The 24,437-nt window shown below is 52.8% G+C and overlaps 1 protein-coding gene across 3 annotated transcripts in view; it reads left to right on the top strand.

Annotated features, from left to right (window-relative positions):
* Positions 1 to 24,437, top strand: part of UNC13A (unc-13 homolog A) — a 62,909-nt gene that overhangs the window by 11,837 nt on the left and 26,635 nt on the right. For 2 of the 3 annotated variants that reach the window (XM_059389382.1, XM_059389381.1), the window contains exons 4-24: positions 182 to 299; positions 1,583 to 1,706; positions 2,333 to 2,406; positions 3,304 to 3,358; positions 5,300 to 5,335; positions 8,438 to 8,645; positions 11,941 to 12,480; positions 12,740 to 12,848; positions 14,508 to 14,554; positions 17,484 to 17,562; positions 17,726 to 17,731; positions 18,183 to 18,254; positions 18,508 to 18,727; positions 19,299 to 19,526; positions 20,450 to 20,591; positions 20,716 to 20,885; positions 21,638 to 21,753; positions 22,766 to 22,929; positions 23,320 to 23,470; positions 23,771 to 23,839; positions 24,148 to 24,237. In XM_059389382.1, the coding sequence (XP_059245365.1) occupies positions 182 to 299; positions 1,583 to 1,706; positions 2,333 to 2,406; positions 3,304 to 3,358; positions 5,300 to 5,335; positions 8,438 to 8,645; positions 11,941 to 12,480; positions 12,740 to 12,848; positions 14,508 to 14,554; positions 17,484 to 17,562; positions 17,726 to 17,731; positions 18,183 to 18,254; positions 18,508 to 18,727; positions 19,299 to 19,526; positions 20,450 to 20,591; positions 20,716 to 20,885; positions 21,638 to 21,753; positions 22,766 to 22,929; positions 23,320 to 23,470; positions 23,771 to 23,839; positions 24,148 to 24,237 (2,818 nt within the window). The remainder of the gene's footprint in view (positions 1 to 181; positions 300 to 1,582; positions 1,707 to 2,332; positions 2,407 to 3,303; positions 3,359 to 5,299; positions 5,336 to 8,437; positions 8,646 to 11,940; positions 12,481 to 12,739; positions 12,849 to 14,507; positions 14,555 to 17,483; positions 17,563 to 17,725; positions 17,732 to 18,182; positions 18,255 to 18,507; positions 18,728 to 19,298; positions 19,527 to 20,449; positions 20,592 to 20,715; positions 20,886 to 21,637; positions 21,754 to 22,765; positions 22,930 to 23,319; positions 23,471 to 23,770; positions 23,840 to 24,147; positions 24,238 to 24,437) is intronic. The other variant, XM_059389383.1, reaches the window with a different exon arrangement.

Genomic DNA, 24,437 nt, shown 5'->3' with positions numbered 1-24,437 from the left:
ACCCTTTGGCCTCAGTTTCCCTTCTGTAAAACAAGAACCACTGTGTTCCCTTCCTGGTAGGACTCACCCAGGCCTGGGTTTGAATTCCAGTTGGCTGTGTGTCCTAAGGCAGGTGAACTGAACTTTCTAAGACTTTACTCCCTCACTCTTACCCCGTCATGCCCCTCCCCTCTCTCCACAGCGAGATTAACCGCCTGGATTTGGGGCTGACAGTGGAGGTGTGGAACAAGGGTCTCATCTGGGACACCATGGTGGGCACCGTGTGGATTCCCCTGCGGACCATCCGCCAGTCCAACGAAGTGAGTGGAGGGCCGAGGGCTGGGGGGGAGTGCCTTGGAGGGGCCCAGAGGCCAGTGGCCTTCACAAGATGAACGTGTCTCTCTCTCCCCCAACAACGTTTGCGACGGTGGTTCCAAAGTCACCAGGGTCTGAACTCCTTCCATCCTGTTGCTCTGCCTTTCTCCCTGGGCAGCCCAGGACGGCTGCTGGAGGATCCCCATTACATCTGCATTGCCATCAGGGGAAGAAAAGGTGGCAAGGGAGGGGGCTCACCCTCCCCGTTAAGGGCCTAACCTGGAAGCTGCGCACAGCCCTTCACTCACAATCTATTGGCTAGAACTTCGTCACGTGGACACTTAGCTGCCTGGGAAATGTAGTCTTAAGCTGCACAGCCCTGGGCCCCGCTGAAAATGTATTTCTATGGAAGAAAAGAGAAGGGTTATTGTGGGTAATTAGCTCGTTGTGCTGGGAGAAGGCTACACCAGTCCTGAAGGTACTAGACAATAACCTCGGCCTCCTCCCTCGCCTTCTGGCCTTACATCTCACCCCTTCCACTCAGACCCTTCATGCCGAGCCCACCGGGATCTTAACCACCCTAAGACCTCTCCTTGCCATCCCTGCTCATCTCCTTTGGGGTGCCTTCTTGATGGCACTCGCTTACATTGCCAGCCTCATCTCCCCTGCCCCCCTCCAACTTCCCCCCCTTGTAGGCCCCAAAGATGGCCTCTGAACCTTCGCATGTACTGTTCCCTGGGCTTCAAGTATCCCTTCCATTGCCCTCTAAGCTCAGCCCCCATGGCCTCTCCTCCAGGAAACTTCCCTCTGAATACCCCAGCCCCACCCCACCCCACCCCTGGCTCTGCCCGGACCTCTCCAGGCTGGAGGTGAGTGTGTCACGCTCTGTCTCCTGTGACCGCAGCACTGGTTTGTTCACTTTCGGTGGGGAGTTCTCCCCTGGATGGGCATCAGGACTTTTACTGGAAACTAGGGCCACATACGCCCATGACAGATGAGGCATAGCTGTGCAAACTTGGGACCACCCCTGCCTGGCCCCACAGGGCCTTCTCTCTGGGTCCCTGCCTCTGGGCTTCTCGGACCCACCATGTTGCCTTGGACCGGAACCTTCTCTCTGCGTCAATTTCCTTGCCTGTAACGTGTGGGCATGACCCTTGCTCTTGGGGTGAGGGTGAGATGAGGGGAAGAACGTCTTCTGTGAGAGTCGGGGGGCTGCTGGTCAGCATGTAGCACATCCCTGCTCCACCCTGCATCACTTCGGACACTGTAACCCCGCCCCAACCCCCAGGAGGGCCCCGGAGAGTGGCTGACACTGGACTCTCAGGTCATCATGGCGGACAGTGAGATCTGCGGCACCAAGGACCCCACGTTCCACCGCATCCTCCTTGACACCCGCTTCGAGCTGCCTTTAGGTGAGTGTGGGGTGGGTAGACAAAGGACCCTCACCAGACCCAGGGGGATGGCCAGGGCTGGGTGGGTTCAAGACTGCCCTTCCTTCTGAGGATGAAGTTTCCTGTCCCCAGAAGACAGAGTGTCCCCAGTTGCAGCGAGTCAGAAGGGCAGGCACCTGCCACGTGCAGAGCACACCACAGCCCCCCCAGGTCACCAAGGGCCAGCAAATGCTTCTTGATCCATAGGACTTGGGTCTGAACTGACCGGGGCTGGTCCCTGGTGAGGTCTTAGACTGCAGGGTGAGCTGGAGATAAAAGGAGAGACAAACAGAGACAAAGAGACATGTAGAGAAAAACAGCAGAGACACAGAGAGGCCTCTCTTCTTCTCTCGGAAGCAGCTCAGTTCTCTCCACAGCCTTTTTCCAAGAACCCATGGCTTCCCCACCCTTGGAATGCTAGGAGGCATCCCCTCTCTCTTCCGTTCATTCCCAAGGCAGCTCTGGGGCTGGGAAATGGGACACCACCTTTTCTTCCCTTCCTCTTCCTCCACCCCCTTGAGACCAGCCCATAGACCAGCAGGCTGCCCCGGCTGGAGGCGGAGGGGCAGGGAGGGGTTCCAGACTCACAGCCAGGGCTCTGCTTCCAGACATCCCCGAGGAGGAGGCGCGCTACTGGGCCAAGAAGCTGGAGCAGCTTAATGCCATGCGGGACCAGGATGAGGTGAGCATTGGAGGGGGGACTCTGTTCCTCTTGTGCCTGTCCCTCCCTCTGTCTCCCCACGTCCTCTGCTTTCTGTCTCTGTTTTGCTCTCCACTTGTCTGCCTCTGTGTCTCTAACTGGACAAAATCAGAGCCTCATTTGGTGCCTTCTCAAAGCACGGAGGACATCATAGAACACACAGTCCTCCAATGATGAAACGCTTTCAATCCGCTGGAGTCCTGCCCTTGCCAGATACCCCCAAGGAGACACGGGGCCCCGCAGCAGCCCTCACCTCCGTTCTCTGCCCCACACCCCTCAACTGCTTGGTTCATACTTTTGGGCTTTTCAAAGCTCTCCCCCACCAGTTTGGTCTCTGTGCCCCTGTTCTTCCATGGCAACCCCCTTCTTCTTGGCTTTGTATCATCACAGTGCAAAGACCCAGTGGGGGTCAGAAGGCAGCCTTTGAAGGCAAAGGCTGAGAAGAAAAAGCAGGCGAGACCAGAGCTCTCTTTAGTGAGAGGTGGAGTGCCAAAAGGCAACCCTCACATTAAAATAGTTTTTGTCCAACCTCATCCCTCCTGATCTTTCTTCTGCTCCTTGACTCAGTTTCCCCCACTGCTCTCTCTTTCTTCCACTTCTATTTTTTTCTTTCCCTCATCTGTGTTTCTTTCTTTTGCTATTCCTGTTTCTCACTCTTTCTGTGTCAGTGTCTGTGTGTGTGTGTGTGTGTGTGTGTGTGTGTGCGTGCGCGCATGCGCGTGCGTCTGTCTTTTTTTGTGGATATCTGTATCCTTCTCCTGCAGACAGAGTGATTTGGGAGGCAGGGGTAGTCAGGATGGAACAGAGCCGAGGACCACCTTGGTCATCTGGCTTCTGGCCCCTCCTGAGAGGAACTCTCTCTCCTTCCCTCCTTCTCAGTATTCATTCCAAGATGAACAAGACAAGCCTCTCCCTGTCCCCAGCAACCAGTGTTGTAAGTACCTCTCAATTCCTCCCTGGGCATCAAATGAAACCTCTTCCTTCCGCTACCCATGGCTGTCCTGTGTAACAGGCCACCCCCCCGCCCAACCCCCGGCCAGAGGAACGGATCCTAGGAGCACACAGTATTTGCTCTGGTGCAGTGGAAAGAAAAGATCTGGGGCTTGGATGTGAATCTTGCCTTGCTGTAGGGTCATAGGCACGCCGGTGTCCCTTTCTGATCTGCAGAGTCCCTCTCTTTGAAAGAGGGCATTTGACATTGCCCTCACTCTGAGAGCTGTTGGAAAGGCACAAGAGTCCTACTAGAGATTTGGAAAACACTTTGCAGACCCTTTAATTCCATTCATCAGATCCTGAATGAGGACCTATAGCTCATTTGACAAACTTTCCTGGGGCCCCCACAGACCGCATCCCCCCAAGCAGCCCACAGTCTGGTGGTATAGACAATCTTGCTAACACAGATACAACAGGCAGACATACAATGGATGAAGGCTGTTTCCTCTGTCCATTTTCTTAGATAGAGATCTTAGATAGGTCTCTGTTTCTTAGATAGAGAAACAGAGGCCCAAGAGGAGAAGTGACTTGCCCAAGGTCACACACCCAGCAGGAGACAGAGCTAGGATTTGAACTCAAGGTCTGAGGGGCTCCAGCTTTGCTTTTCTTTCCACTGCTCTGCATCTATGGACAATGTTGGTCACGTTCCTCTGACTACCGCCTCTCCACGAAGGCTGAATTTCTTGGGAGTGTTTATCTTCCTTGGCCCTGTGGATACTCAGAAACACCCAGGCCAGTTCTGCATGGGCCAAGGAGATGTCTGTCCCCTAAAAGCGCCCTCTGAGTCCCCTGGCGTGGGGAGGAAGTGACAAATCATATAGTCTCAGGGCAGAGCCCGCCTGACATTTTGACCCTGCCTTTCGACCTCTTTCTCCTTTTCCATCTGCTTCCCCCTCCCCCTTTCATCCCTTCTCACAGTCTCCCCTATATCCATTGTCGAACCCCATATGCCCAGGAGGGTAAGGATGGAGCCCGGTGTGTGGAAGGGCTGGGGGACCGCAGTTGGGAGCCCCATTTCCACACTAATTTGGGGGAGCTATTGAGAAAGTCCTCTGACTTCCCTACTTGAGGAGGGGTCATCGCTGCCCTAAGAAATTACTAACCCCCACACTGGTGAATGGGGTCACTGAAGGACAGTGTCAGGCAAGTGGAGGCAGGAGCAGATGACGAAGAACAAACACCTGGGCAGGTGGACTGACCTGAGGATTGGGTTCAATTTGGGAATGGAGACCTACCGCCAGCACTTACCTCCAAGTTCTCTTGAAAATGTTTCGTCACCGCCATTTCTTGGAGGAGGCAGCCAAGCGTCAGAGGAGACAGGATTCCGGTCCAAGGCACTTTTCCAAGACGCCGTGTGCTGGGGATGAGGGGATGAGGGAAGATGTGGTTCTCTCCCTGGTCCTCAGAGGCTGTGTGACTTCAGGCTGCTCACTCTACCTCTCTGAGCCCTGTTTCTTCACCTGTAAAATGAGCAGAATGATTAAAACCCACCCATCCGTGGTGTTTCAAAGTTTAGGTTTCCAGTTCAGTGTTTTCTTTCCTTGTATTCCAGAAGGGGGAGGGAGAGAGTGGGGAGTGCTTACCCCAGAGTTCAGAGTCGGAAAACCCTGGGCCACAATGCCCCCTTTTATTACTTCCTGGCTGAACTTAGGGCCTCTGTGAAAAATGGGGAAATCCCACCTTCCTCCCAAGGTGATGATCGAAGGTGTCACAGATGTCAGTGGTGAAAGTGCTATTCTGAGAAGATACTCAGGGCAGGAGGGGCTCGGGGTCCTGGGGTGGGAGGAGGAGATGGGGACAATGAGGAGGATGGGGGAGTCCCCCTCCCCATGCCCCCCCTCTGCCTGCTCCCTTTTATTATCTCTGCCCCTTCTCTTTGTAGGCAACTGGAATTATTTTGGCTGGGGTGAGCAGCAGAGTAAGTACTCAGCTTGATGTTCTGGGAGGCCATGGGGAGGTGGGTGCCTTGGCCACCCTGAGGCCCCCCCGCCCCACCACCGAGGACGCAGGGAGCCTATGACGGACACACTGGGGCCTGAGGACTCACAAGGCCCTTCCTGTGCCCTCCTGTCCCTTGACATGAATGTCTGTCTTGAGGGTCCTGCTCTGTTTGGTGGGGAGTGGGCACCATTATTGGGGTGGGCGGACTCAGCTGGGAGGAGTGGGCCCTTAGACCAGAGACCTGCCTGTCTCCAGCTAGGCACTGTGACCCCTTCCCCCTGTTCCCCGTGTATAATGTCATCTCCTCTCCTGTGACTCCTTCCTCTTTTTGTCTCCCCATCTTCCTCCTCCACCTGGAAATGGGCCCCAATGTCACTTGGCAGCGGTAGGTACAGGGTGAGAGGGTCTCAGAAGAAGCAGCTGGGCAGGGGCCCCCGGGCACTTATCCCTCCAGAGACCTCAGCTTCCAGAGTTCCCCCCCATCTTCTCCCGATCTACCCCCGGGTTAAAGGAAAAAAAAACCCCCCCCCCCCCCCCCCCCCACCCCGCAACTCGATGTTCATTTACTTCCTGAGCAATAAACTCATTTTCCCCATGTCCTGCCCCTTCCAGGGAAATCTAGTCTTCTAGCCTGAGCATGAATCTACCTCCTTCCCTCTGCCCTGCCCACTGGGTGCTCAGATCCTAATGGACAACTTCCACTATGCCCTCCCTTTAGGACCAGGGAAACTGCTTTCAGATACTTTGATCCAAAACAACTTGTCAAAAGCCATTTTGGCCCAAATAGGCATTTGGCAAACAAGAATTCTTAACAAACACTTTGCCACAAACAAACAATGCAGTCAAACACAAGCACATTTTTGGCTGAAACCAATTTGGCAAAAGCTGAAAATTATGACAGTTGGGTCATTTCATTAAAACCAGAGTGGCTGGAAATGCTTATTGGGAATCAGGCAATTTGGACAAGAACTATTTGGTAAAAAGCAGAGTCTGGGTGAAAGCAGAATGAATCCAGTAGGAAGCAATTTGCCCCAAAACAAGACAGTTCGTCAGAAAAAAATTAATAACTTGGCGAACACGCCCACAGCCCCATGCAATTTGGTTGGAAACACCTTGGCTCAGTCAAGGACAGTTTGGTAGAAAAAATGCCCATTTGGCTTAAGACTATCTACCCAGGTAATTGGGTAGAAAACGAGTTGGTCAAAGGAACAATTTGGTGACACTGACAAATTGTCCGGAGTTCCCTTGGGGGACTGTCTGGGTTTCATGGCCTCACAATGACACCCTGATGCCTGCAGATCTGAGCTGTGGAAATTCACATCTGCTTCTGCCTAAAATGGCCGCACCGGTGGCGCACAACACATCAATCAGATGGTTGGCCACAGATGATGGGGACAGGATAAAGAGCCTGTAGGTCACAGTGGCCCAAGTCAGCTGAGAAATCAGGAAGTCAGAATTACCTCGGGGAGGCTGGCTTTGCTAGCTGAAAATGAAGTTAAGTTTTCTCAAAAGGCAAAATAGGTTTGGGAATGAATCCAACTAGCTTTCTACGTGAAGGGTGAAATTAATTTTTTCAACAGTTTACCACATTTTAAAAAATGGACCTATTTGTCAAATATATGGAAACGGACACGATTAGCCGGAAAAAAATTAGAAGGTTAAAATAATAAGGCAAGAAAAACATACAAACATCTGGTAAATAAGCAAAAAAACCTTACAAGGATAAAAAGGGGCAGGCCACCCCTTTGGCAACTAATGTGACCAGTAAATTAATGCCACAGACAAGAGCCATAAGCCACCCAGTCAGGGGTTTAATTTACTTTTATTTTTATTTTTTTCGCAGCCTATTTTTTTTCGAGTGTTGCTTTCTAATTTATTTTATTTTTATCTTATTTTATTTTATGGAGAGAAGGAGAGAGAGAGCATGCGCAGGTGTGCCTGCATGCAGGTGGGGACGAGGAGGGGCAGAGGGAAAGAATTTTACGAAGGCTCCCCACTGAGCGCGGAGCCAGACTGGGCTCCATCTCATGACCCCAAGTTCATGACCTGATCCAAAATCAAGGGAGAGACACTTAAGTGACTGAGCCACCCAGGAGGCCCTCATGTTGCTTTCTAAATAAATTGAGTCTCTCCAATCCCACCACAATCTAACATCCCTCCATACTGTCCCCTTTTTATCAAGGAAAACAAACCAGATGAAAACGTCCTTCAATTCTTATAAAATACCTGAAGTTCAGCAATTCCACTCTGTTGCATTTTAGCGACAGATTCTGAGTGTGGTGATCTTTTCTTTCCCCTTTTTTTTAAAGATTTTTATTTATTTATTTATTTGACAGAGAGAGAGAGAGAGAGAGAGGTCACAAGTAAGCAGAGAGGCAGGCAGAGGGAAAGGGAGAAGCAGGCTCCCTGATGCGGGGCTTGATTCCAGGACCGCAAGATCATGACCTGAGCTGAAGGCAGAGGCTTTAACCCACTGAGCCACCCAGGCACCCCCGAGTGTGGTGATCTTGCCTACCTAAGAATCTAATCCTTTTTGAGGGCTACGGTATCTGTCAGAGCCGCTTCTTTGTTCCGACACACGTGAGTTCAGATCTAGAATCCGCATTCTCGGACACCATGAAATCTCTGAGTGTTAAAGGAAATTTATACTCCACCTTGTCCTGCTGATCGCCCTCTAAACGTCCCCTGGAATGTTCGTGTGACTCACTGCCTGATGGAAAAACTCATCTTGTTTTCAGAAAGCCTGGACTTTAGCAAAGTCTATTTTCACATTTGAGCTGAAGGACACCCTCCAATTTGTCCTTGTCTTCCTCATATTGTAGGACCTACTTTGGACCCCCGACTATGAACCCAGTCTGACTGGCAAAGCAAGGTTTTCACCTCCCTTATCCTAAAGCCTCTACTTCTATTAACATGGCCCAAGATCCTTCATTCGTTCTGGCAAAGATTCCTCTTTTTGGGTTAGCAGCCAGTGAAGACTCCCTAGTCTGCGAAGTCTGAGAGACTGCATTTGGCCTCCATGGTGTGCTTTCTCTCCCTCCCCTCCTCACTGTCTTCCCTCCCCTCCTCTCTCTTCTAGATGATGACCCTGACAGTGCAGTGGACGATCGTGACAGCGACTATCGCAGCGAGACAAGCAACAGCATCCCACCACCTTATTACACTACATCCCAGCCCAATGCCTCAGTCCACCAGTATTCCGTCCGTCCACCACCCCTGGGTTCCCGGGAATCCTACAGTGACTCCATGCACAGTTATGAGGAGTTCTCCGAGCCACGGGCCCTCAGGTGTGTAACCCTGGAGGAAGGGATCCGTGTGTGTGCATGTGCGTGTACGTGGCTGTGAGTCCCAGAGTGGAGAGAGAAATAGGGGACCTGGGCGAGCTGGAGGGGGAGGTCAGTGGGTCTAGGAAAGCAGCATCCGTACTTTCTTTTAGGTAATAGAGTCCTTTCTTTACTCTTGATCTTATAAGAAAAATCTCCCAAGCTTGGTAAAAGGGGATCTGCTTTGGCTGAAGGAAGAGGGATAAGCCAGGAGGATCCTGAGAGGTGCCCCCAAAATATGGGGGTGCCTAGGCACTCCCTTTAAGGGCCCTGGTTTCTGTGTACTAACTGGGCAGGGGAACTGTGGGTAGGGGAAGAGACGGGCATTCATGGAGGGTGGTGAGGCATAGTGACATTGAAAGGAGCCCCGTAAGCAGGTGGTTCATGGTCCTGCCATGGTGGTGCCCGGTCCTCCCTAATGGCTTCACTCTGTGTTTCTGACTGGTGGCCATGGGCACGGTGACACAGAAGCTGTACCTTGAAAGTAGGCTGTCCCATATCTGTCCCCTAGGTGGGTCCCCTGGTCCTCCTGAGCCATGCCACTGCCCTGTACAGGGTGCTGGTCCTCAAGCCTCAGAGGCTGTCCCTCATGCCTGCCGTCCTTCCTCGCTGTCCCGATGACCCCAGCCCTGGTTTCCAAACAGAACGGTGGCAAACACGATATTGAGCAGACTGAATATTTGTAAAGCACTTAGAGTAGTATCTGTGAGCACTACACGGGGACTGTTAGATACAAGGCACAAATAATAGCGTTTGGAGCTAACCATGCACCCGGCGCTGGACCGGTACCTTCCCTTCATCATCTCATTTTATTCTCTGGGTGCGAATACTATTGGTCCCATTTGGTAGACAGGGAATCAAAGCACAGAGAGGTTAAGTCACTTGTTTGAGGTCACACAGCTGGTAAATCATAAGGACTAGTGTTTATGGGGAACCTACTGGATACCAAGCAGTGGCTTGGTGTGATTTTTGGTTGTGGGTCTTTTCCCTAAGTATTTGTTCCTGGAAGAATACATCTCCTTCATGAAAGCATCACTTGCCTTCATTTGCATACTCAAGATGGCTTCGTGCGATTATGGGAACAAACTTTCAATGTGTTGGAAACAGCTGAGCATATAAGATATCAAATATTAATAAACTATTAACTCTTTTGGAAGAAGGAAAAGTCCTCTCTTGGAGAAAATGAGCTGGAGAGTGACCATAGCATCAGACCCAGAGAAAATGCCGGGAAGTGTTTGGTTGGAGGAGTCTGTCTACTGTGAGCATTCCTGGAACAGAATGCAGTGGGGGGGGGGGGGTGTTGGAGAAAGAGGAGTCTCCTCCCCTCGTGCTGTGGTTAGGCCATGCAGGGGTGAGGGGAGACCTTTCAGAAGGAGGACAGGATGCAGAAGCAGAAATGGCCTGCATTCCCCTGAGAGTGACTCAAGCCACACTCCCCGGGCATCCTATGGCTATGCTGCCTAGTGCTGGGTGATCCGAAAGGCTAGGGATACAGAGCCAGACACAGACATTCCATTCCATAGGTCGGGGCTTGGCTGTAAGGAGGGATACTGGATACTGGATACTCTAGGAGTGGGGAAGGGTAGAGAGGGCTTCCTGGAGGAGGGTGCCTGGGAGATGGCCCTTGAAGGATAAATGAGTCCGAGGCAGAGGAAATGGCTCGGCCACGGATTGGGGAGGTGCAAGGTGCCAGATCGTGCAGGAAGGCCCTTGGGTGGCTAACTCGGGGGCATGGGAGCCAGGGGAAGCATCTGAATGGGGGTAAGAGTTGTGTTGGAACTCAGTATGGCAGAGCCAGGATGGAGGATGGCCCCAAAGCCAAGCCTGGGACAATGTATGTGGTGCCTGAGTTGGCAAGTGGACACTTCCAGAGCCATGTTGGGATCCCTGTCCCAGGCTGCCCCCTTACCAGGGGCCCCAGAATGTGCTGGGCTGGACTTTAGGGGTATTCATCAGCGGTGGGACTTTGGAGCCCTTTCCACCCAAGTAATACCTGCTGATCCCCACCTGTCTCCTGCCATCTACAGGGATGGGCACCAAAAAGCAATCAACTAAAGTCATAAACCAGCAAATGTTGGCTAAAGGGAGAAACCCCCATTTTGGTTGCTACAGCATCCCTGGGGCTGTCTGGGGAAAGGGGTTGCATTCACTGAGAGTGGAGGAAGTATTTAAGGCAAGGAATGATGTTTGTTGAGTGACTGAGTGAATGATTATAAGGGGGATGAGGGGTGGCCTATGTGTCATGCTGTGCACCCCCAGGCAGAGATAGAGATTTCTTCCTAGTCATGCCCAGCACGATCCAGGGGGGCTTCTTAGGAGCATATAAAGACCTGACTTGGCCAGAGGGTGGGGGAAACTCACTCAAAGAAGGGACATTTCATTGGGCACCAGAGGATTTTGCCCAGAGGTGGGCAAGAGTATAGGATTTTGGAGGAACAGTGAGAAAGCTAATGTGGCTGGAGCCGGGGGAGAGGAGGGAGCTTGTAGGGAGATGAGTTGGGGAGGCTGGAGGGTTTGGGCCACACTGGGTGTAGTCTGGGTGTGCCGCACGGCACAGACTTTATTCCAAGGGCTCTGAAAAGCTATAGTAGAGTTTGGAACAGGGAGGTATGCGATTGCATTTATGACTTGAAGGAGTCCCTCTGTGGCTTCCATGGGAAGCAAGTAGTGTTGGGGATAGGACGGTAAGGCTGCGCCTGGTAGAGGCAGCGGAGCCTGGACGAGGGTGGAGCCCAGGGTGCAAGGAAATGGATGCATTTTGCACGAGTTTTCAAGGTGGAGTTGGGGAGACCCCCGGCAGGGTTGGCTGTGAATGGAGGTTAAAGCAAAGAATAGAGGCAGAGAGGTGTGGGACCCGGGGTCATCAAGAGCCAGGCGTGGCCATGTTCAAGTTTCAGGAGCACTAAGTCTCCAAAGGCTGGAGATAAGGGCACTCATTGGGGTCCCCAGCACATGAAAGGAGCATTTGCAGCCTCCACGGTGCATGGACGGAGTGACGCACAGTAGGTCATCAGTGATCTCTAATAGCATCCATCAAGTTTCCTGCCTGTATCTCCAGACCGGAAATGGCCCGGAAAGCCGAGATTTTTGTTTCTTCCGTTCACAACTGTGTTTCCCGGGTTCGTAGGGCAGAACATGATTCCCGGTAGGGGCTTAACCGATACTGAGTGAATGACTGGGTGTTGGAACCTGTGTGACTGGGGCTGGGTCCAGCAGTGGCTCTGTGCCTCCGTCGCTGAGCCCCAGCTGGTTCCCACAGCCCCACCGGCAGTAGCCGCTATGCCTCTTCGGGCGAACTGAGCCAGGGCAGCTCGCAGCTGAGCGAGGACTTCGACCCGGACGAGCAGAGTCTACAGGGCTCCGAGATGGAGGACGAACGGGACCGGGACTCCTACCACTCCTGCCATAGCTCGGTCAGCTACCACAAGGACTCCCCACGCTGGGACCAGGATGAGGAGGAGCTGGACGAAGAACTAGATGAGGAGCTGGATGAGGACCTGGAGGACTTCCTAGAGGAGGAGGAGGAGCTGCCTGAGGAGGAGGAGGAGCTGGAGGAGGAGGAGGAAGTGCCTGATGACATTGGCAGCTATACCCAGCGGGAAGAGGTGGCAGTGGCTGAGCCCAAAGACTTTAAGCGTGTCAGCCTCCCACCGGCCGCGTCGGAGAAGGAGGAGAAGGCTCCAGCTGTACCTGCTGAGGCCCACGACGTGGCCAAGGCAGCCTCTGAGCCAGCCGCCCCGGAGGAGGTGCCCACAGCTGAGCGGGCACCTGAGCCCGAACCCCCCAAGTCTGAGGAGAGGTAAGGGGAAGGGACCAAGGGGCTGTCACGGGGTCAGTGGTGTCGTGATGGGGTCAGCATGGACCTGGGGAATGGAGGGGAGTTTGTCACAGGGTCGTGGCTGGGGAAGCAGAAGGGACACTGATGCCGTCAGAGGGGGTACAGATGGGCCGTTGTGTCTCTGAAGGGCCAGAGAGTCCACCAAGGGCCTGACGTCACTCCAGTGGCTGGGGGTCAAGGGAGGGCCGGCCCTGGAGCCTCATGACATCCCTTGCCTCAGTTTCAGGCGACAAGAGGATGAGGAAGGCCAGGAGGGTCAGGACTCCATGTCCCGGGCCAAGGCCAACTGGCTTCGAGCCTTCAACAAAGTGCGGCTGCAGCTGCAGGAGGTGAGTGAAAGCCGCCACCTGCCGGGTCAGGCCCATGTCCCGCCCACACCCGTGCAGGGACCAGACTGCTTACCTCCCCGCCACTCTCGTTCCCCTCCCACCCGGGGTCAGTTCCCAGACCCCGCCCACAAGAGCCACGACACGCCCACGGACAGCTTGGCCACGCCCACTCCGGCGCCCCCTCCACCTTCTCTGCACCTTCGTCTGTCCCGGTCTTTTCATGCTCCGCCCACACCAACCTGGCCCCACCCACACTCTTCTCTGTCCCCGCCCCCCCCCGCCCCGCGCGGTTCCCCGCCCAGTTCCTGCCCAATCGGACCTCTCTCTGGCCCTAGCTACACCTTGGCTTCATCTGTCTCCGGAAGGGCCGTTCTCTGTTCTCACCCGTGCCTGCCTGTCCTCTTCCCCAACCAGCTGGCCCCACCAAGGCCCAGCCCAGTCTTCCTCATGGCAGCTCGGAATTTTGAGGGGGGTAAGAAGGAGAAGTGAGCTGGAACCTGGAGCTAGGTCATGGGTATAGCTATGTCGGGCGGGGGTCAAGTTCATGGGTAGGGGTAGAGGTTAGGGATGGGGATAGGGCTAGAGGTCAGAGTTAGGGCAGCAGTCAGAGATCAGAGGTCAGAGTTAAAATTGGTGTCAGGGAGAGGAATCGATTCCTGGGATAGCATTGGGTACCAGTGTCAGGGCTGGGGAAAGTTCTGAGGTCTGGTCAGAGAAGAAATTGAGTGAAAGATAGGTTGGCATTAGGGTCAGGATGGCTGTTCAGATGGGCGGCAGGATTGAGGCCATTCATTTACCTCTTCAATTGCTCAGGCCACCCTAGGCTGGGGACAGAGCAGTGCCCTTATGCAAGTGGCCCTTCCAAACTGGGGTGAGGCTGGCAATAGGATATCCTAAACAAATTCCCAAAGTCCTAGACCGTCACACATCAGAGCCGCAGAAACTTCAAATCAAATTTCTTATGTTTTAAAACAGAATTCTATTTCATTTTTAACGAAGTACTCCAGTCACATGGTTCTAAAGGTAAAGGGTAGAAAAGAATTTGCAGCGTAATTTCTACTGAATAACTTTGACTAAATCAGCAAATTAGATGAAAACAACAACAACAACAACAACAACAACCAACAGCTACTCTTATAATGGAACCAGCCATAGAACAAAAAGTAAATAAATAAATATGGGCAGACTCTCTGGGTTTCATAGGAGCATAAAACTAATCCAAGACCATCAGGAAGACTCCCTGGAGGAGGAGACACTTAAGGAGAAGTGATATGCAAAATACATCAATAATACTTCCAAAGAGAGGGCTGGACCCTCTCCAATCTTTGCCCACCATGCCACCCTTTAGTTGCATCAGAGATGGGGGTGTCAACCCAGGGTCTGCCCTGAGATCCAAATGACGAATGGAGGCTGGTCGGGTGCCGTAGGTGGAGGGCATACAACGAGCTAGCACATCTCAGGCAAAGGCCCTGGGGTACAAGATCAGATGAGCAGGTGAGGCTGGATGAAGGACAGAACCTTACGAGGGTTTGAACCAGCCTGTGAGAATCCTAGGACTATAGAGCATGAGCACAAAAGAGATGGGGAGCCTACCCTGCCCTGGGGAGACAGTGACCGTATCTCTGTCTCAGAGTGACCATATCTCTGTCTGTCCCACAGGCCCGAGGAGAGGGAGAGATGTCTAAATCCCTATGGTTCAAAGGCGGGTGAGTAACGGAATTGTAGGGGTAGAAGGAAGTTTTGAACCTAGAGCTTGAGGCTGCTTTACATCATAGCCTCAGCCCCGTGAGGGGAGCAAAGGGTTCCATTTATTTATATATTTAAGATTTTATTTGTTTATTTGTCAGACAGGGAGAGAGAGAGCACAAAGAGTGGGAACGGCAGGCAGAGGGAGAAGTGGGCTCCTCCCTCAGCAGGGAGGCCTATGTGGGACTCAACCTCAGGACCCTGGGATCGTGACTTGAGCTGAAGGCAGACACTTAACTGACTGAGCCACCCAGGTGCCCCCAGGGGATTCCATTTAGATGCAGGACAGAGCGAGTGACAGATCAGGTGAAATCATGTAACCCCAGACAGAAACCAAAGGTAGTAACACATGGAATTCTTACAACAAACCCAGGAGGCCTGCTAGCCCTATTTTACAGGTGGGGAAATTGAGTCCAAAGAGGTACATGCCTTGTCCCAGCTGCTTGCTTTATTCAAGACCACTCCCCTCCCCCCGCACCTTCCCTCCCCCACTAGAAATAAATGCAGGATAAAGGAAAAGTCTATTTCCTGCAGTACACCTCTGTAATCCTGAAGTGTATTTTTTTTTTTGCTTTGATTGTTTTTTATTTATTTATTTATTTATTTATTTTTCAAGATTTTTTTAAATTTGAGAGTGACATAACAAGTGAGAAGGAGTAAAACAAACTCCCCGCCAAGCAGGGAGCCCAATATGGGGCTCAGTCCCAGGATCATGACCTGAGCTGAAGGCAGATGCTTAACCGACTGAGCCACCCAGGCGCACCTTGATTCTGTTTTTAAATATCTCAGATTATTGCTGTGGCTGCTGGCTCTCTAATGATAATTATTTGGTCTTACATGGAGCAAGTTGCCGTATCTAATTTCTTGAGTTTCTAATTTTCGGGGCTTTCTTTTCCTTCAGCGTTTGAGTGGTGAGGTTAGAAGATGTAAAAGATATTTTTAAAATTCCACTAGTGTTTTAAAAATAGCAGCAGGAAGGTGACTGCCTTCCCTTACATGTCCCTTGCACACAAAGGCATGAAGACAGAAGCTGCCGCTCCCAGATGAGCAGGTGTCCTGGGTTGGGAGCCCAGGACGCAGGGACTGACACGGGGATGTACGCGTGCTTTATGCAGGAAGTGCCCTCAAGAGAAATCTGTGAGGCGGGCAGGGCCAGGATGGGGAAGCAGCCAGGCACAGGTGTAGTTCAGGAATCAGCACACCTCTGCCTGCTGGAGCATACGAATAGCATCCCAGGGCTTGTCTGGAGTCATTGGCTGCCAGGCATCTCTCTCATTGGACAATGAGAAGCTTCTGGGGAGGAACCACACCTGAACCCTCTTTGAGATGAGAGCAGCTCTCAGTAAAGTGAATTCGTACAGGGCACAGAGCTCCTTCAGATCCACCAGCCACCCAGCCACACCAACACTGCCAAGAGGCCATAGTCTAGATTTCCAGTTCCTCTCTTCCCATCAGCTTTTTTTTTTTTTTTTAGATTTTATTTATTTATTTGACTGACAGAGATTACAAATAGGCAGAGAGGCAGGCAGAGAGAGAGGAAGGGAAGCAGTCTCCCCGCTGAGCAGAGAGCCTGATGTGGGACTCGATCTCAGGACCCTGAGATCACCACTCGAGCCGAAGGCAGATACTTAATGACTGAGCCACCCAGGTGCCCCAAGACTTTATTTACTTATCTGAGAGAGAGAGAGAGAGAGAGCACAAGCAGGGAGAGAGGGACAAGCAGACTCCCTGCCAAGCAGGTACCCCGACATGGGACTCGATTCTGGGACTCTAGGTCATGACCTGAGCTGAAGGCAGACACCTAACTCACTGAGCCTCCCAGGTGCCCCATTCCAGAATAGATTTTTTTTAAAGATTTTATTTATTTGAGACTAAGAGAGTGCACTAGTGGAGGAAACAGGCAGAGGGAGAAGCAGGCTCCCGGCTTAGCAAGCTAGATCCCAGAGTCCAGGCATCATGACTGAGTCAAAGGCAAATGCTTAGCCGACTGAGCTATCTAGGCATCCCCAGAATAGATTTTAAATACACATATCTATTTCCAATTCTGAACAAAAGGGAAGGTTTCATGAATATCTTTAGTATATTATTTAGTTTTGCTTAATTCAAATTTTCTTTAAATGTAGGCAACAGCATCATCTCCCCATTTCCCAGATGAGGAAGCTGACATCTAGTATCTTCATTCCCCAGGACCACTATAACAAACTACCACAAACGAGTAGCTTAAAACAACAAAAATAGATTCTTCTACAGTTCCGGAGGTCAGAAGTCCAAAATCAAGTTGCTGGCTGGCCCCTACTCCCTCCGATACCTGTAGGGGAGATCCTGTTCTTGCCTTGCTAGCTGCTGGTACTTGCTGGCAATCCTCAGGATTCCTTGGTTTGTAGATGTGTCACTCTAAACTCTGCCTCTTCACATTGCTGTATCTCTTTTATAAAGGGGTCCACCTAATCTAGTGTGACCTCATCTTAACTAATTTTATCTGTGATGACCGTATTTCTTTCTTTTGTTCTTTTAAAAAAGATTTTATTTATCTACTTGTCAGAGAGAGAAATCACAAGTAGGCAGAAAGGCAGGCAGAGAGAGGGGGAAGCAGGCTCCCTGCTGAGCAGAGAGCCTGATGCGGGGCTCAATTCCAGGACCCTGAGATCATGACCTGAGCCGAAGGCAGAGGCTTAACCCACTGAGCCACCCAGGCACCCCAGTGACACCGTTTCTAAATAAGGGCAAATTCTGAGGTTCGAGGGGGCTAGGACTTAAATGTATCTTTTTGGTAAACACAATTCAACCTTTAATACCCAGGGAGATCAAGTGATGTCCGGGCCTCAAGTGATGCCTGTTGGAGGAAGGAGGGAAGCCTGGGCCCTTGACATCCCTGTGTATGTCTTGCAGCCCAGGAGGTGGCCTCATCATCATTGACAGCATGCCAGACATCCGCAAGAGGAAGCCCATTCCACTCGTGAGCGACCTGGTGAGCGCCTATGCCCTCTCCTCCCCCCGCAGAGCAGTTCTGCCATAAGCAGTGCTCAATCTGCACAACTGCCCATGGCAGACCTGGGACTGGGAGCTGGCAAGGTGTTCTCTGGGACTAATGTAATCTGATTTCTACCCTACCTGCTGCATGGACACTTCAGGCCATGGTGAGTGATGGTGACCTCGGCCTCTAGTCTCTGTCTCTTCTCCAGGAATCACCCCCCGACACAACTAGGATCTTTCAACTGGCCCCAACCCATGGGTTCTGGGAGGGATGACCCTGTCATGTCCTGCAGTTTATGGATGGGAGAGAGAGCAGGTGACTCCCAACCTTGGTTCCTGGAGTGGCTGGAGATCATGCCAAGTGCAGCTCCTGAGTCTGGTGGGGAGGGGGGTGAGTCAGGGGTGTGAGGCTGCACACCTTCCAGGGTCCCTTCTAACCCAGAGTCTCTGACACTTTCCAATTCTTTGCTGGCTCTGCTCCTGCTGCTGTGACCTGTTTCCTCTTCGTGGCTGTGGCTTCAATCCGTGGCTGGTGGCTGTGGATTCTGCTTGTGGTGACAACCCCATGGGTGTGAATCGACCCCTGTGACTCCCTGGGTGATTTCCCTGCCCTAGTCCCTGGTCCAGTCCAGAAAAGCAGGCATCACCTCGGCCTTGGCCTCCAGCACTTTGAACAACGAGGAGTTGGTGCGTGGGGCCCTCCCCTTTCACTGGTTGAAGGGTGGGCTGGGCTGGGGCTTCCTGGAGGAGGAGGAAGGGAGAGTGTGGCAGAGACAGGCATTCCTAGCTCCCCATAATCTGGTTTCCAGAACTGGGTTGTGCAACATCCTGCCGACATGATCTGTGCCCAGGAACCGTGGTCCCACGGTGTATTATACTCAGCAAAGGGGTGAGGGCGGGGCAGGACAGCGCCCCATGCCTCCCCGCTCCTTCCCCTCAGAAAAACCACGTTTACAAGAAGACCCTGCAAGCCTTAATCTATCCCATCTCCTGCACGACGCCGCACAACTTCGAGGTGTGGACGGCCACCACGCCCACCTACTGCTACGAGTGCGAGGGGCTGCTGTGGGGCATCGCAAGGCAGGGCATGCGCTGCACCGAGTGCGGTGTCAAGTGCCACGAGAAGTGCCAGGACCTGCTCAATGCAGACTGCCTGCAGCGTGAGCGCGGGGCTGGAGGGGCGGGGCTCCGGGGTAGGGGCGGGGCTCCACGGAGGTGGGGGGAGGGGCTGGGCGGGGCAAGAACCAAGGCCGGACTCCTTGGCTGGAGGGTTGGGGCGAGAGGAGGGGAAAGGAGATGTGAGAGAGTCAGGAAGTAGTGGCGCGGGGCGCAGGGACTAGCTGAACTGTGCAAGGGATGGGCTTACTGAGAGTCAGCGGTTCCCCTGGAGAAAAATGGGTTAGGACTAGGGTTAGCTCGGGAAGGAGGGGGCTCAGCGGGGGGGGAGGAGTCAGAGAACGGGCGAGGTCTTGGCAGAAGATGGGGATTCAGAGGGGGAGGAGACTCCCGTAGACTGGTGGGGACTGATGGGTAAATGGGTAGGAGGATTCAGAGAGCAGGTAGAAAGTTCTTAGCAGCTCTAGCTTTGGGGGGGTGGGGGGGTGAGCCACCTGAGCCCCCACGGCTTCAAGTACCCTTGGCCACAGCCGAGGAAGTTCTGGAATGGGAGTTGGGTTTCTCCCTGCGGTGAGGGAGCGCACTCTGGACAGTGACTGCTGTCTGCGTCCACAGGGGCCGCGGAGAAGAGCTCCAAGCACGGGGCAGAGGACCGGACGCAGAACATCATCATGGTGCTCAAGGACCGCATGAAGATTCGGGAGCGCAACAAACCCGAGATCTTCGAGCTCATCCAGGAGATCTTCGCTGTGACCAAGACCGCACATACGCAGCAGATGAAGGCGGTCAAGCAGAGCGTGCTGGACGGCACATCCAAGTGGTCGGCCAAGATCAGCATCACTGGTGAGGCCGCAGGGGTTGGGGGTGGCCACAGGGCCCCTTCTTCTCAGCGCCCTGTGTTTCCTTCTATGGCTCTTCCCTTTGCCGAGTGTACTTGAGTGTGTCCGTGTTTTTTCCACGTCCATGTGTGTATTGGTGCTCCCGGGGGGGGGGGGGGGGGGGATGTATGCCTCCAAATGTGAGCCGCGCTCTGTCTTGGTTGGTGCCCCCACCCCGCCCCCAGAATCAGACTCCAAGAAGAGGAGTTGAGGGCACATTGTTTATTTGTGGGGTGATGCAACCCAGTTGAGAGTAGAGAAGTGGGAGTTGGGAAGTGAGACTGGGAGGGATGGAGCCCCACACAGGGTGCCAATGATCCCGCAGTGCTGTGGACAACTGGGGCTCAGACCTGTGTGCCCCACCCCCACCCCCTGGGACCACTGGGGGACAGTGTTGAGCTCACATAGCAGAATGGTCCTACCCAGGGGTGGGGGCCTTAGTGTCCAAACTCATTCAAGTTTCCCTGAAAGCAGACCCCAAGATGAGGATTTCAGGGCAATGGGTATCCAGGAGGTGGTCCCAGGAAGCCCCAGTGCAGGTGGAGACATAAGTCTGGGAGCCGGTAGGGAAGGAGCCCTGCAGGTGACTCCCTGAGCAACTGTAAGCTCAGTCCTGCTGGAGATTTCACAACAATGTATAGAATGTCCCTATCCAGGGGTGGCCCTGGGCCACGTCCCCATTCTGAATCAGCTGAGCGCTCCCTGGGTGTTAACTCTCTAGCAAGCCCTTGATGTCTTGTGGGTGTCCCCAGGGGCTCCTGTGGTCAGCACAAAGCCCTCAGACCATGTCACAGGTGTCTCCAGCAAGAAACCTGGAGCGTGTGGCAGTAACTCTTCTCAGCCACCTCACTCCTTGAGGCTCTATTTGTATTTGTCTTTGTCTTACAGTGGTCTGTGCCCAGGGCTTGCAGGCAAAGGACAAGACGGGATCCAGTGACCCCTATGTCACTGTCCAGGTTGGGAAGACCAAGAAACGGACAAAAACCATCTATGGCAACCTGAATCCTGTGTGGGAGGAAAATTTCCACTTGTAAGTGCCTGGCTGAACCCCTGGGTCCCCCGGGGGGAGCTCTCTGCTGGGGCAGCTGAAGGGGCTCCAAGACCAGGCTGTGCCTGCCACCTGACTCCAGCCTCCGCCTCCCCCCGCCCTGCAGTGAATGTCACAACTCCTCAGACCGAATCAAAGTGCGCGTCTGGGATGAGGATGATGACATCAAATCCCGTGTGAAGCAGCGGTTTAAGAGGGAATCTGATGACTTCCTGGGACAGACGATCATCGAGGTGCGGACACTCAGCGGCGAGATGGACGTGTGGTACAACCTGGGTGAGCATGGGTGGTGTTCTGCAAGGGACAGGGAGGGCACCCCAGGGAGCCAAATCGGGGAACGAGTGTCAGGAGGAATTAGTCTAGGAGCCCAATCTGATGGGGAAGGCAGTGGCTGTAAAGTTGTATCTGATGGGGGAGGCGGAGGCTGTAAGGCCCAATCTGATGGGGCAGGAAGCAAGACCTGGAGATCCTAGTTTGAGGAGAAAGGCACAGACCCAGGAATCCTGTCTAAGATGAATGGATTCTGGAGCTCTTGATCTGATAGGGGAAGCAGGGCCTAGGGCTCCTGGTTAAAGAGGAAGATGCAGACTCGGGAATTTAACTGGAAGCAAGGTCTGGAGTTCTAGTTGAAGGAAGAGATATGACCTAGCAAGTTCTAGGCTAATAGGAATGGCACAAGCTTAAAGAACCAATCTGAGGGCGCCTGGGTGGCTCAGTGGGTTAAGCCGCTGCCTTCGGCTCAGGTCATGATCTCAGGGTCCTGGGATCGAGTCCCGCATCGGGCTCTCTGCTCAGCAGGGAGCCTGCTTCCTCCTCTCTCTCTCTCTGCCTGCCTCTCTACCTACCTGTGATCTCTCTCTGTCAAATGAATAAATAAAATCTTAAAAAAAAAAAAAAAAAGAACCAATCTGAGAAGATACCCAGGTCTTAATCTCAGGGAGTCCAGGAGGGCTACAGTCATGCATACATTAAAATACCCCAGGCTGTGTTGGAAAGTTCTGCTGCAGCCATCCATTTCTGTTTTCCAGACAAGCGGACTGACAAATCTGCTGTATCGGGTGCCATCCGGCTGCACATCAGTGTGGAGATCAAAGGCGAGGAAAAGGTGGCCCCGTACCATGTCCAATACACTTGTCTGCATGAGGTGAGGCCCGCTGCTCTTCCCTGCCTTCAGAGCTCACTGTGATCTTCCAAATTGCCTCCACTTACCATTCCTGCCTGCCCTAGTTCTACCTTCCTCTTTCCGGCCACACCATCCACACTCCCTGGGCCTCTAAGACTGTCCCCCATGTCATTCGTTCTGCCTGGAAAACTCCTCCTTATCCAGCCAGCTTCAGGGTCCCCTCCTTCTGGAAGCCCTCCCTGACTTCCAGGCAGACTCTCACTACACAGCTCCAGGTCTCCCATCTGTTCCAGACCTGAACAAGGGTCTCCTGGAGATAATTCAGTTTGTTGAATGAGTAAAGGATTGAATGGACAAATGGACAATGAGTGGATAAAAGGACGAGTGGACAGACAGATATGTGGTTGAACTGTTGGAAGTAGAGATGAGTGGATGAGTAAATTTGGGGGCAAATTAGGTGGATGGATAGAAAGATGGATGATGGGTGAATGGATGGATAAATTGATGGGTAGATAAATAGGTGATGGATGGTTGGATGGGTGGATAGATGAATTGCTGTATGGACACATTAAGCTGTGGGTAGTTATAGGGGGTGGATGGATGTGTGGTTGGATTATTAGAAGGGAGGACTAGTGCATGGATGAGATTTTGGGAAGATGAATGGGTGGGTGTGTGGATGAATGAATGAATGAGCAGGCAGACAGATGGAAGGTGAGATAGATGGGTGGAAAGATGTAAGAAAGCATAGAGGAGTGGGTAGGTGGATTCTGGGGTAGCTAGATCTCTGAGTGAATGAGTAGATGGATAGGTAAATGGATGGGTGGCCAGGTGGGTGAAGTGTCACAAGGATGGGTGATTTGCTCGGTGGAATTTTTGGTAATTGAATGAATTGGTAGGTGGTGGATGGATGGAAGAATAGACAAATAAATGAATGAATAAATGAGTGGATGATGTAAGCTTTCCCAGACCTGGGATCTCTGACCCCTTGTGTCTCGATGCGCTTTTCATGATGCCTTCTCCATCTTGGTGGCAGAACCTGTTCCACTTCGTGACAGACGTGCAGAACAATGGGGTTGTGAAGATCCCAGATGCCAAGGGTGATGACGCCTGGAAGGTTTACTATGATGAGACAGCCCAGGAGATTGTGGATGAATTTGCCATGCGCTATGGTGTGGAGTCCATCTACCAAGCCATGACGTGAGGCTGCAGGCTGGAGTGGACGGGAGGGCAAGGTGCAGGAAACTGAGAGGGCCACCAAGTGGACCCTGGCAGACCTAGCAATGGAAGGGTTCTTGGGAGAAGGAGCCAAAGAGGATGTGGGTTTGATGGGCATTCTGTAATCCCCTGGAGGTTGGAAAGTGCCATTTCTAGGAGCTGAAGTGATGGGGTGAGAATCAGAGGTAGAGCAGAGATAGGGCAACCCAGAGAGGAGACAGAGAGAAACTTGGAAGACACAATCAGCCAGAGGGGATGGTTTGAGGGTCAGAGGGAGCCACTCACAGATGCTGTCTTAGAGGCGTTCTGGGGGGGAACACTGCCTGTCCTGGCTGGATGCCAGGCCCAGTTTCTCCCATTCCCTCCTACCAGCCACTTTGCCTGCCTCTCCTCCAAGTACATGTGTCCTGGGGTGCCTGCCGTCATGAGCACCCTGCTCGCCAACATCAATGCCTACTACGCGCACACCACCGCCTCCACCAATGTATCCGCCTCTGACCGCTTTGCTGCCTCCAACTTCGGGGTCAGTCCCAGGGACTGGGGCTGGGGGAGGAAGGAGAGCCCAACCCTGTGCTGCTCACACCCCGTGTGACTCCCTCGTCTCCAACCTGGACCTGACTTAGTGTGTTACTTTGTACCAGTCACTTGCCCTCTCTAAGCCTCAGTTTACCCCTCTGTAGAATGGAAACGGATATTACGAGGGTTCAGATAGGGGTGCACTTAGTTTATAGTAAGCACTTACCCAATATGGCAGCCAGCTTTAGCTGCTACACTTGAACCCCATGTGCCTGCTTCCATTCATCCCCCTCTCTTCCCTCCTCAGAAAGAGCGCTTTGTCAAACTCCTGGACCAGCTGCACAACTCCCTGCGGATCGACCTCTCCATGTATCGGGTGAGAAGTACATGCATGATGACTTGCCTGCTCCTACACATGTGTGCCCGTAGGGGGGAGCTCCCAGCCCATGTGCACATGGGAGGACCCATCTTAACATGTGGAATGTGTGCCTTTGACATGAGTACACATATGTGGGCTGCACCTGCCCAGTATGCATCCAACTAGAACCCCCTGGTTGCTTCAAGGTGTTCTCATGGACCCTCACATACTTCCTAAAACTTGGGGGTCTCTTGCCTTTCCCCTAAAACAGTCTCCCCCCACCCAACCCTCTTCTATAACCCCACCTCTCTTCTCCCTTCCAACAGAATAACTTCCCAGCCAGCAGCCCAGAGAGACTCCAGGACCTCAAATCCACTGTGGACCTTCTCACCAGCATCACCTTCTTTCGGATGAAGGTAAGAAGGAGACCCAGTCCCATCAGTCTCCAACAGGCATTTTCTAACACTCTTAGATCCTAATCAAGTAAGGTTTCTCCTAGAGAATAGTGCCCTTTCTCAGTGACCCTCTGCTTTCATACTGCGACATTTCCTTAATCCCGTAACCACTTGTAGCCACTTCCTGGTACCTCCTGTTCCAGCTGTGCGGACTTGTGCCT

This window comes from Mustela nigripes, chromosome 2 (assembly GCF_022355385.1).
Source record: "Mustela nigripes isolate SB6536 chromosome 2, MUSNIG.SB6536, whole genome shotgun sequence".
Lineage (NCBI taxonomy): Eukaryota > Metazoa > Chordata > Mammalia > Carnivora > Mustelidae > Mustela > Mustela nigripes.
This window is presented reverse-complemented; position numbering and strand designations above follow the sequence as displayed.